Below are 13,600 nucleotides of genomic sequence, written 5' to 3' on the forward strand. Positions count from 1 at the left end.
ACAAAACAAACCATATGGCTTTAAGCAGAGCAGTATTCTAAACCAAAAAAGCAAGTAGTGATGTTCTAACAATGTAGCAACGACTTCTTACCTGGAGAAACTTCTTCACATCAGCAATAATTTCTCTGAAGACAAATTGCTCTTTCTGAACCTCAAACCACCCCAACTTAGTGATTTTAGCAATGACTTGAATAAGAGCTTGGATGACAAAGGGGGCCAGCTTGGGTTGTGATGCCACATAATTCAGAATGTAGTTTCCTACAAAGAAAACACTCCATGATCATTTGGACTTTTCAGAAACAACATAATGCGAATCATATGAAGAAAGAGAGGTGGGGATGGGGGGAACGGGAGGGAGAACATTAAGACAAATACCTAATACATGCAGGGCTTAAAACCTAGATGACAGGTTGATAGGTACAGCAAAACACCATGGCACATATATACCTATGTAACAAACCTCCATGTTCAGCAAATGTATCCCAGAACTTAAAGTAAAAAAACAAAAACAAAACAAAAAAAAACAAACAAAAAAAAAGAATTTTGTCAACTTTACACAAAAAAGTTACAGTATTTGTGGGAAAAAAAAAAAAAAAACAGAAAAAGAGGTGGCAATGACATGCTGTGACAAAAAGTTAATAGCTCTACTCAAGATACATATTTATTTATATAGTTATTTTATTAGGCTTGTTTTGGAAAAGCAAATTTGTTCCAATGCATTTGATATATTAGGGAAAAACCTGAATAGAACACTTTTGTTATATACGTCACTTTTGTTTCTGTATGATTTTATCTACCAAAAAATGCTAGCTGAATGCAGAAAACTGAAACCAGGCTGATATGGTTTGGATTTGTGTCCCTGCCCAAGTCTCATGTCCCCAGTGTTAGAGGAGGGACCTGTTGTTGGGAGATGACTGGATTATGGGGGCAGATTACCATCTTGATGTTCTCATGACAGTAATTTTCACTAGATCTTCTTGTTTAAAGTGTGTAGCACTTCCCCCTTCTCTCTTCCTCCTGCTCCAGCCATGTAAAACATGCCAGCTTCCCCTTCACCTACTGCCATGATTGGAAGTTTCCTGAGGCCTCCCCAGCCAGGCTACCTGTACAGCTTGCAGAACCATGAGCCAATTAAACTTCTTTTCTTTATAAATCACCCAGTCTCAGATATTTCTTTATAGCATTGTGAGAATCGACTAATATAGAGGCCAAATTGAACTAAGCTACCAACAAAATGCATACACCTCAAACATCTACTATGTATCATCAACCCCACCCATCCTTATCTGGTAGTATATTTTTCCATACTATTTCAGATCATCTTTCTTTCACCACTTTACAATAACTCACAAGCTGCAACCCTTCTGAGGCCCACTTCTATGAACAAACTTCAGGTCTTTCCCAAGATAGAGTGTCATATTTATTGTACTATGTTTTTCTTAACCATTTAACATGTGTAAAACTCTACTAACCTTTGATTTGATTTCTACCTTTTTTAAAATATGTCACTGACAAGACTTTTAAATTTTATTTTCATAATCTAATTTCTCTCATAAGCCCTGTGCTTTTTATTATGCAGCACTGCATAGCACAGTCACTTTTAGGAACATGTCATATTACAGCAAAAGTGACTATACACTGTCTTCTTGAGGTAGCATTAAAAATACAAATAAACCCCATCTCTACAAAAAACTGTTAAAACACTAGCTGGGTATTGTGACATGCACCTACAGTCCTAGCTACTCGGGATGCTGAGAATGACGGTGCCACTGCACTTCAGCCTGGGTGACAGACTGAGATGCTGTCCCCAAAACAACAAACACAAATAGTACAATATGATAAAATAAATATATTAATTCAAGAAAGCATGAGTAGAATAGGAAAGTCAAGCTTGTAATAAAGGTAATACATCACAACTGTTACAAGTGGGTAGTAAATTCAGCTATGAGCTTTCTAGTTGACTAATGAAGTCAGATAACAAATACACCAAGAAGTCTCTCAGAAAATTACAAGAATTTTTAAAAGAGAAAAAACTCCATTTCCACTTTGGCCTGAAAGGCCAGCATGCCATTTGGGAAAAGAGTAAAGAAAAGGTAAATACCTCAATATTTAATTAAAAACAGCCTTGATGGAAACAACTCCAAAATCCAAGAATGTATTCAACAAGCATTCTTGATAATTGTAGTAAGATTCTTGATATTTAAAAAAGTTCTTGTAATGATTATACTTCAACCTTAATTTTTATTAATATTAAAATACTGTTATATAATTAAAAAGATAAAATATATTTTGAAAAAAAGCATAATTTCCTTAGCATTAGGACAGATTTCAGAGAGGTTTCTCCTATGAATCACAGTAAAATGGTTCTAAGCTTTGTTGCATGTAATCTTTTGTTTCAATAACAAAACTTAAGAAGATGACACTGCTTCCTGAATATAAAAGAAAATCCAGTGTATTTACTTCAATTACACTTTTATTTTTAATATCTTGAAAATGCTCATCTTGGAGTGGGCACAGGCAAACCATATACGGGTAGTGGTAACCACTAGGAGGAGGGCAAACTCAAAATAATAATAAAACAAACAAATGGGAGACAACCCAAGCTTCACATTGACAGCTAGATACCAACAAGGACATGCTCCCAGACTGCCCAAACAAAGGTACCCGGGGCCAATAAATTCATTATCTAAAGCAGAAAAAAAAAATTCACTAGAATATGTTTCTGTTACTTTAGTTCAATGTTTTAGACAAAATATTCTCATGTTATGCTTTTTATACAAACTATAAGATTGTTCCAATTCAGTAAGCACCAATAATTACAATCATTTAAAACATCAGCAGGGAGCAAGATGGCCGAATAGAACAGCTCCAGTCTCCAGCTCGCAGCGCGAGTGACACAGAAGACAGGTGATTTCTGCATTATCAACTGAGGTACTGGGTTCATCTCACTGGGGACTGCCAGACAATCGGTGCTGGTCAGCTGTTGCAGCCCCTCCAGCGAGAGCTGAAGCAGGGCGAGGCATTATCGCCTCACCTGGGAAGCGCAAGTGGGAAGGGAATCCCTTTTTCCTAGCCAGGGGAACTGAGACATACAACACCTGGAAAATCGGGTAACTCCCACCCCAATACTGCGCTTTAAGCAAACAGGCACACCAGGAGATTATATCCCACACCTGGCCGAGAGGGTCCCACGCCCACGGAGCCTTCCTCATTGCTAGCACAGCAGTCTGCGATCTAACCGCAAGGCAGCAGCGAGGCTGGGGGAGGGGCGCCCGCCATTGCTGAGGCTTAAGTAGGTAAACAAAGCTCTGGGAAGATCGAACTGGGTGGAGCTCACAGCAGCTCAAGGAGGCCTGCCAGTCTCTATAGACTCCACCTCTGGGGACAGGGCACAGCTAAACAACAACAACAACAACAAAAAGCAGCAGAAACCTCTGTAGACGCAAGCGACTCTGTCTGACAGCTTTGAAGAGAGCAGTGGATCTCCCAACACAGAGGTTGAGATCTGAGAATGGACAGACTGCCTGCTCAAGTGGGTCCCTGACCCCTGAGTAGCCTAACTGGGAGACATCCTCCACTAGGGGCAGACCTACACCCCACACCTCACACGGTGGAGTACAACCCTGAGAGGAAGCTTCCAAAGCAAGAATCAGACAGGTACACTCGCTGTTCAGCAATATTCTATCTTCTGCAGCCTCTGCTGCTGACACCCAGGCAAACAGGGTCTGGAAGGGACCTCAAGCAATCTCCAACAGACCTACAGCTGAGGGTCCTGACTGTTAGAAGGAAAACTAACAAACAGGAAGGACACCCACACCAAAACCCCATCAGTACGTCACCATCATCAAAGACCAGAGGCAGATAAAACTACAAAGACGGGGAAAAAGCAGGGCAGAAAAGCTGGAAATTCAAAAAATAAGAGCACATCTCCCCCTCCAAAGGAACGCAGCTCATCGCCAGCAACGGATCAAAGCTGGACGGAGAATGACTTTGACGAGATGAGAGAAGGCTTCAGTCCATCAAACTTCTCAGAGCTAAAGGAGGAATTACGTACCCAGCACAAAGAAACTAAAAATCTTGAAAAAAGAGTGGAAGAATTGATAACCAGAATAATTAATGCAGAGAAGGCCATAAACGAACGGACAGAGATGAAAACCATGACACGAGAAATACGTGACAAATGCACAAGCTTCAGTAACCGACTCGATCAACTGGAAGAAAGAGTATCAGCGATTGAGGATCAAATGAATGAAATGAAACGATAAGAGAAATCTAAAGAAAAACGAAGAAAAAGAAATGAACAAAGCCTGCAAGAAGTATGGGATTATGTAAAAAGACCAAATCTACATCTGATTGGGGTGCCTGAAAGTGAGGGGGAAAATGGAACCAAGTTGGAAAACACTCTTCAGGATATCATCCAGGAGAACTTCCCCAACCTAGTAGGGCAGGCCAACATTCAAATTCAGGAAATACAAAGAACGCCACAAAGATACTCCTCGAGAACAGCAACTCCAAGACACATAATTGCCAGATTCACCAAAGTTGAAATGAAGGAAAAAATCTTAAGGGCAGCCAGAGAGAAAGGTCGGGTTACCCACAAAGGGAAGCCCATCAGGCTAACAGCAGATCTCTCGGCAGAAACTCTACAAGCCAGAAGAGAGTGGGGGCCAATATTCAACATTCTTAAAAAGAATTTTAAACCCAGAATTTCATATCCAGCCAAACTAAGTTTCATAAGTGAAGGAGAAATAAAATCTTTTACAGATAAGCAAATGCTTAGAGATTTTGTCACCACCAGGCCTGCCTTACAAGAGACCCTGAAGGAAGCACTAAACATGGAAAGGAACAACTGGTACCAGCCATTGCAAAAACATGCCAAAATGTAAAGACCATCAAGGCTAGGAAGAAACTGCGATCAACTAATGAGCAAAATAACCAGTTAATATCATAATGGCAGGATCAAGTTCACACATAACAATATTAACCTTAAATGTAAATGGACTAAATGCTCCAATTAAAAGACACGGACTGGCAAATTGGATAAAGAGTCAAGACCCATCAGTCTGCTGTATTCAGGAGACATACATAGGCTCAAAATAAAGGGATGGAGGAAGATCTACCAAGCATATGGAGAACAGAAAAAAGCAGGGGTTGCAATACTAGTCTCTGATAAAACAGACTTTAAACCATCAAAGATCAAAAGAGACAAAGAAGGCCATTACATAATGGTAAAGGGATCAATTCAACAGGAAGAGCTAACTATCCTAAATATATATGCACCCAATACAGGAGCACCCAGATTCATAAAGCAAGTCCTTAGAGACTTACAAAGAGACTTAGACTCCCATACAATAATAATGGGAGACTTCAACACTCCACTGTCAACATTAGACAGATCAACGAGACAGAAAGTTAACAAGGCTATCCAGGAATTGAACTCATCTCTGCAGCAAGCAGACCTAATAGACATCTACAGAACTCTCCACCCCAAATCAACAGAATATATATTCTTCTCAGCACCACATCACACTTATTCCAAAATTGACCACATACTTGGAAATAAAGCACTCCTCGGCAAATGTACAAGAACAGAAATTATAACAAACTGTCTCTCAGACCACAGTGCAATCAAACTAGAACTCAGGACTAAGAAACTTAATCAAAACCGCTCAACTACATGGAAACTGAACAACCTGCTCCTGAATGACTACTGGGTGCATAATGAAATGAAGGCAGAAATAAAGATGTTCTTTGAAACCAATGAGAACAAAGGTACAACATACCAGAATCTCTGGGACACATTTAAAGCAGTGTGTAGAGGGAAATTTATAGCACTAAATGCCCACAAGAGAAAGCTGGAAAGATCTAAAATTGACACTCTAACATCACAATTAAAAGAACTAGAGAAGCAAGAGCAAACACATTGAAAAGTTAGCAGAAGGCAAGAAATAACTAAGATCAGAGCAGAACTGAAGAAGATAGAGACACAAAAAACCCTCCAAAAAATCAATGAATCCAGGAGTTGGTTTTTTGAAAAGATCAACAAAATTGATAGACTGCTAGCAAGACTAATAAAGAAGAAAAGAGAGAAGAATCAAATAGACGCAATAAAAAATGATAAAGGGGATATCACCACCAACCCCACAGAAATACAAACTACCATCAGAGAATACTATAAACACCTCTACGCAAATAAACTAGACAATCTAGAAGAAATGGATAATTTCCTGGACACTTACACTCTCCCAAAACTAAACCAGGAAGAAGCTGAATTCCTGAATAGACCAATAACAGGCTCTGAAATTAAGGCAATAATTAATAGCCTACCAACCAAAGTCCAGGACCAGATGGATTCACAGCTGAATTCTACCAGAGGTACAAGGAGGAGCTGGTACCATTCCTTCTGAAACTATTCCAATCAATAGAAAAAGAGGGAATCCTCCCTAACTCATTTTAGGAGGCCAACATCATCCTGATACCAAAGCCTGGCAGAGACACAACAAAAAAAAAAGAATTTTAGACCAATATCCCTGATGAACATCGATGCAAAAATCCTCAATAAAATACTGGCAAACCGGATCCAGCAGCACATCAAAAAGCTTAACCACCATGATCAAGCTGGCTTCATCCCTGGGATGCAAGGCTGGTTCAACATACGCAAATCAATAAATGTAATCCAGCATATAAACAGAACCAAAGACAAGAACCACATGATTATCTCAATAGATGCAGAAAAGGCCTTTGACAAAATTCAACAACCCTTCATGCTAAAAACTCTCAATAAATTCGGTATTGATGGAACGTATCTCAAAATCGTAAGAGGTATTTATGACAAACCCACAGCCAATATCATACTGAATGGGCAAAAACTGGAAAAAATTCCCTTTGAAAACTGGCACAAGACAGGGATGCCCTCTCTCACCACTCCTATTCAACATAGTGTTGGAAGTTCTGGCCAGGGCAATCAGGCAAGAGAAAGAAATCAAGGGTATTCAGTTAGGAAAAGAAGTCAAATTGTCCCTGTTTGCAGATGACATGATTGTATATTTAGAAAACCCCATTGTCTCAGCCCAAAATCTCCTTAAGCTGATAAGAAACTTCAGCAAAGTCTCAGGATACAAAATTAATGTGCAAAAATCACAAGCATTCTTATATACCAGTAACAGACAAACAGAGAGCCAAATCATGAATGAACTTCCATTCACAATTGCTTCAAAGAGAATAAAATACCTAGGAATCCAACTTACAAGGGATGTAAAGGACCTCTTCAAGGAGAACTACAAACCACTGCTCAGTGAAATAAAAGAGGACACAAACAAATGGAAGAACATACCATGCTCATGGATAGGAAGAATCAATATTGTGAAAATGGCCATAGTGCCCAAGGTAATTTATGGATTCAATGCCATCCCCATCAAGCTACCAATGAGTTTCTTCACAGAATTGAAAAAAACTGCTTTAAAGTTCATATGGAACCAAAAAAGAGCCCGCATCTCCAAGACAATCCTAAGTCAAAAGAACAAAGCTGGAGGCATCATGCTACCTGACTTCAAACTATACTACAAGGCTACAGTAACCAAAACAGCATGGTACTGGTACCAAAACAGAGATATAGACCAATGGAACAGAACAGAGTCCTCAGAAATAATACCACACATCTACAGCCATCTGATCCTTGATAAACCTGACAAAAACAAGAAATGGGGAAAGGATTCCCTATTTAATAAAAGGTGCTGGGAAAATTGGCTAGCCATAAGTAGAAAGCTGAAACTGGATCCTTTCCTTACTCCTTATACGAAAATTAATTCAAGATGGATTAGAGACTTACATGTTAGACCTAATACCATAAAAACCCTAGAAGAAAACCTAGGTAATACCATTCAGGACATAGGCATGGGCAAGGACTTCATGTCTAAAACACCAAAAGCAACGGCAGCAAAAGCCAAAATAGACAAACGGGATCTAATTAAACTAAAGAGCTTCTGCACATCAAAAGAAACTACCATCAGAGTGAACGGGCAACCTACAGAATGGGAGAAAATTTTTGCAATCTACTCATCTGACAAAGGGCTAATATCCAGAACCTACAAAGAACTCAAACAAATTTACAAGAAAAAAACAAACCACCCCATCAAAAAGTGGGCAAAGGATATGAACAGACATTTCTCAAAAGAAGACATTCATAAGGCCAACAGACACATGAAAAAATGCTCATCATCACTGGCCATCAGAGAAATGCAAATCAAAACCACAATGAGATACCATCTCACACCAGTTAGAATGGCGATCATTAAAAAGTCAGGAAACAACAGGTGCTGGAGAGGATGTGGAGAAATAGGAACACTTTTACACTGTTGGTGGGATTGTAAACTAGTTCAACCATTATGGAAAACAGTATGGCGATTCCTCAAGGATCTAGAACTAGATGTACCATATGACCCAGCCATCCCATTACTGGGTATATACCCAAAGGATTATAAATCATGCTGCTATAAAGACACATGCACATGTATGTTTTTTGCGGCACTATTCACAATAGCAAAGACTTGGAATCAACCCAAATGTCCATCAGTGACAGACTGGATTAAGAAAATGTGGCACATACACACCATGGAATACTATGCAGCCATAAAAAAGGATGAGTTTGTGTCCTTTGTAGGGACATGGATGCAGCTGGAAACCATCATTCTCAGCAAACTATCACAAGAACAGAAAACCAAACACCGCAAGTTCTCACTCATAGGTGGGAACTGAACAATGAGATCACTTGGAGTCAGGAAGGGGAACATCACACACCGGGGCCTATCACGGGGAGGGGGGAGGGGGGAGGGATTGCATTGGGAGTTACACCTGATGTAAATGATGAGTTGATGGGTGCTGACGAGTTGATGGGTGCAGCATACCAACATGGCACAAGTATACATATGTAACAAACCTGCATGTTATGCACATGTACCCTAGAACTTAAAAGTATAAAGAAAAAAAAAAATCAGCAATCTTCTCCTCACTGGTACAATAGAGAAAAGCCATACTAAAAAGAAATGGAAATGTTCAGGAAGATACATGGGAGAACAACAACCACAACAAACAGCTGGGAAAAACCCCAGACAAAAGTCAGTAGAAAATTGGAAAGCTACACACTAGAGCTCTTTTGCGTGTCAAAAGCCTATATCACAGTAACAACAATATTTCATGTTTATGAAGCATATCAGAAATTGTGAAGTGCTTCCTATCGAATACTTGATGTGGCTCTCATAGCAACGTGAAGATACTGCTATTATGTATTACCATTACTCTGTCTTATAGACCAAAAATATGAAGGTCAAAAAGGTGAAATGACTGGGACTCTGAGTCAGGTTATTTTGGTTCATTCCGATTTTTTGTTTGTTTCCTGTTTCCAAATACTGGACAAACCATATATTTTAATAATAATTCATAATTCAAAACTCTAAATCCAAACGTGTAGATAGTCTTTCAGAGTATGCTATCTAAATATAAAAATAATCAAAACTCTAAATCCAAACTTGTAGATAGTCTTTCAGAGTATGCTATCTAAATATAAAAATAATCAAAACTCTAAATCCAAACTTGTAGATAGTCTTTTAGAGTGTGCTATCTAAATATAAAAATAATATAAAAGAAAGGAGAAACATTCAATTTCTACCTTGGTCCCAAAAGCCAGTATGTCATTTAGGAAAGGAGAGAGACGATACACACCTCAAAATTTAACTAAGAATCCTGTGATGGAAACAACCCCAAATTCTAAGAACAGTGAGAAGTATAAGCTATAATCTATGTGTAGAGAGTTAGCTTATGAACTATTTGGAGAGAGAGTGCAAGAGAAAGAGAGGGCAGCAAAAGAAAACAAGGAGAGAGAGAGAACATGGAACCAAAAGAAACCACCAAAATAAAAAAAAAAGGCTAAAGAAAAATCACATGATAACATAAATAGATGCAGAAAAAGTATTTGACAAAATTCAACATGCATTGATGATAAAAAAAAAAACTCTCAGCAAACTAGGAATAGAGGACAACTTTCTCAATCTGATAAAGTACATCTACAAAAAACCTACAGCTAAAAATCATATTTAATGGTAAGAAACCTGAAGCTTTCTCACTAAGATTGGGAAAAAGGCAAGATGTCCCCTCTCACCACTGCTCTGCAACATAATACTGTCAGTCCTAGCTAACGCAGTAAGGTAAGAAGAAGAAATAGAATGCATACAGATTAGGAAAGAAGAAATAAAAGTGTCTGTGCTCACAGATGGCATGATAACCTATGTAGAAAATCTGAAAGAACTGACAAAAAAATTATGAACTAATAAATGATTATAGCAAGGTTACAGAACACAGGTTAATGTTTACCAAAGTCAATCACTCTGCTTTACCACCAAGTGGAACTTGAAATAAAACACAAAATAATTTACATTATACCCTCAAAAATGAAATATTAATACTTAGGTTTAAATCTAACAAAATATGTACAAGACCCATATGAGGAAAATTACAAAACTATAATAAAACAAACCAAAGAAGATCTAAATAAATGAATACATATTACATGTTCATAGACAGGAAACTCAATACTGTTAAGATATCAGTACTTTCCAACTTGATCCAAAGATTCAATGCAATCCCAATCAAAATGCTCGTATTTTGTGTGTATCAATGAACTGATTCTAAAGGTTATATTGAGAGGCAAAAGACCCAAAATAGCCAACACAATACTGAAGAAGAAAAAAGTTGGAAGACTGACACTACCCCACTTCAAGGCATACCATAAAGCTACAGTAATCAAGACAGTGTGGCATCGGGGAAAGAAATGACATATCAACGGCTACAGTTTGAATGTCTGTCCCCTCCCATACTCATGCTGAAACTTAATTGCCACTCTAACATCTTAAGAGGCAGGATCTTTAAGAGATGATTACACCAAGAATGCTTTGCCCATATGAATGGTTTAATGTCATTATTTCAGGAGTAGGTTCCTTTAAAAAGGATTTCAGCCCCCTTTTATCACTCTCTTTTGCCTTCTTTTTGCCCTCCCACCATGGGATAATGCACCAAGATGGCCCTCACCAGATGCCAGCCCCTTGATCTTGAACTTTCCATCCTCCAGAACTGTAAGAAATACATTTCTTTCAGCCAGGCGCAGTGGCTCACGCCTGTAATCCCAGCACTTTGGGAGGCCAAGGCGGGTGGATCACGAGGTCAGGAGATCAAGACCATCCTGGCTAACTCACGGTGAAACCCCATCTCTACTAAAAATACAAAAAAATTGGCCAGGCGTGGTGGCACGCACCTGTAGTCCCAGCTACTTTGGAGGATGAGGCAGGAGAATTGCTTGAACATGGGAGGTAGAGCTTGCAGTGAGCCAAGATAGCACCATTGCACTCCAGGCTGGGTGACAGAGCAAGACTCCGTCTCAAAAAAAAAAAAAAAAAAAAAAAAAGAAAGAAATACATTTCTTTCTTGATAAATTACCCAGTCTCAGGTATTCTGTGGCAGCAAAACAAAACCAACTAAGATGTCAATCAACAGAACAGAATAAAAAACCCAGAAATAGACCCATATAAATATAGTCAATTGATCTCTGACAAAGGAGCAAAGGGAACAACAAAGTATGAGTCTTTTAAATATGGAAAAAAGTCTTTCCAGCAAATAGTGCTGGAACAACTGGACATTCACACGGAAAAATGGAACCTTGACACAGACTATATGCCCTTCACAAAAATTAAAATGGTTCACAGACCTGAGTGTAAAATATAAAGCTATAAAACTCCTAGAGGATAAAATAAGAGAAAATCTAAGTGACCTTGGTTCAGTGATGACTTTTTAGATGCAACACCAAAGGCATGATCCACAAAAGAAAGAATGAATAAGGTAAACTCTGTGATGAAAATGAAAAATTTCTGCTCTGCAAAAGACACTGTCAAGAGAATAAAAAGCCACAGATCAGGAGAAAATATTTGCACAAGACATACCAAAGGAATCGTTTTCCAAACTACACAAAGAACTCTTAAAACTCAAAAATAAGAATACAACCTGAAAAAAATGGGCCGATGACCTTAACAGATACCTCTCCAAAGAAGGTAACAGTTCACTCTTGAACAACATGAGTTTGAACTGTACAGAACCACTTACACGCATATTTTTTTCAATAAATATATCGGAAAATTTTTTGGAGACTTACGACATTTTTTAAAAACTCGGATGTAGCCGTGCAGAGTGGCTCACACCTATGATCCCAGCACTTTGGGAGGGTGAGGCAGGTAGATCGCTTGAGCTCAGCAGTTCGAGACCAGCCTGAGCAACATGGTGAAACCCCATCTCTACAAAAAATATACAAAAAATTAGCCAGGCATAGATGCTTTGTCCCTGATGTTAGTAAGTACCTTGCCAGTAAGGGAATACGTTTTAAAGTTCTTTTCATATTGGACAATGTCCCTGGCCACTCAGAACCCCATGAGTTCAATGAGGACATTAAAGTGGTCCATGTGCCCCCAAACTCATCTCTAATTTAGCCTCTAAATTAGGGGGTCATAAGGACCTTTATTCAAAGCTCATGACACACGGTACTGTATAAAAAGGATTGTCAACACTATGGAAGAGAACTCCCACAGAGAGAACATTCATGAAAGTCTGGAAGGATTTTACCACTGAGGATGCCATTGTTGTTACAGAAAAAGCCATGAAAGCCATCAAGCCTGAAACAATAAATTCCTGCTGGAGGAAGCTCTGTCCAGATGTTGTACATGACTTCACAGGATTTACAACACAGCCAATCGAGGAAATCATGAAAGAGACTGGATATGGCAAAAAAAAAAAAAAAAAAAAAGGTGGAGAGTGAAGGTTTCAAGATATGGATCTTGGAGAAATTCAAGATCTAATAAAACTAATAGGTAGTTTTCATAGGAAACATTTTTAAAAAATCAAATATGTTTCAATGGGCACTACTGTTTACAAGCAATATTAAAGAAGACAAAACAACACTTCTGTAATAGGGACAAATATAACCACAAGGTACAGGATCAGTGCAATAAATTCACAAAACTATATTACAGCTAATCAGTTTAAGAATTGTTCCCAAGTCAGTCACATTTTTGGCCCCTAGAAGTGCATTCCTACAGATTAACTACTCTAAATTTTTAGCTACAAAGAGGTCAAGAATGATTATGAGGCTTTCCAAGGAGTTACAAAATCTTTGTAGACCAGAGATCAACTATCATCAGTGCAAGTCTGCTCTTACCAACAGCTCTTACATTTTTCAGGAAGAAATCTCCAGGAAGAGAGTCACACACCAGTACAGTCACTATCTCCTATGCCAAACCTAGGGAACTGAAATGGACGATATTACCATAAAAATGAGAATTTTAAGGTTTATCTTTAAAGGCTTATTCCAATCTCAAAGAGTAGTCAGAGAAGATTATCTTCTACTGAAATAAATCTTGGCTAAATATAGAAGACTTCTGTACTTTACTGCTGTTCTTCGAGTAAAAGTCATAGACATGAGTCTTAACCTACTGTATACTATAGCTAAAGTCAGCTGAAAACCTGAAATTAAAAGTATGCTAAAAATCCGGGATCTTTTGGAAGTCTG

At 38.5% G+C, this 13,600-nt stretch overlaps 1 protein-coding gene across 1 annotated transcript in view; it reads right to left on the reverse strand.

Moving 5' to 3' along the window:
* The window catches only part of RANBP17 (RAN binding protein 17), a 431,565-nt gene that overhangs the window by 396,369 nt on the left and 21,596 nt on the right, over window positions 1-13,600 (reverse strand). Inside the window, exon 4 of the mRNA XM_050794341.1 lies at window positions 92-258. Within this exon, the coding sequence (XP_050650298.1) occupies window positions 92-258 (167 nt within the window). The remainder of the gene's footprint in view (window positions 1-91; window positions 259-13,600) is intronic.

This window comes from Macaca thibetana, chromosome 6, assembly GCF_024542745.1.
Source record: "Macaca thibetana thibetana isolate TM-01 chromosome 6, ASM2454274v1, whole genome shotgun sequence".
Lineage (NCBI taxonomy): Eukaryota > Metazoa > Chordata > Mammalia > Primates > Cercopithecidae > Macaca > Macaca thibetana.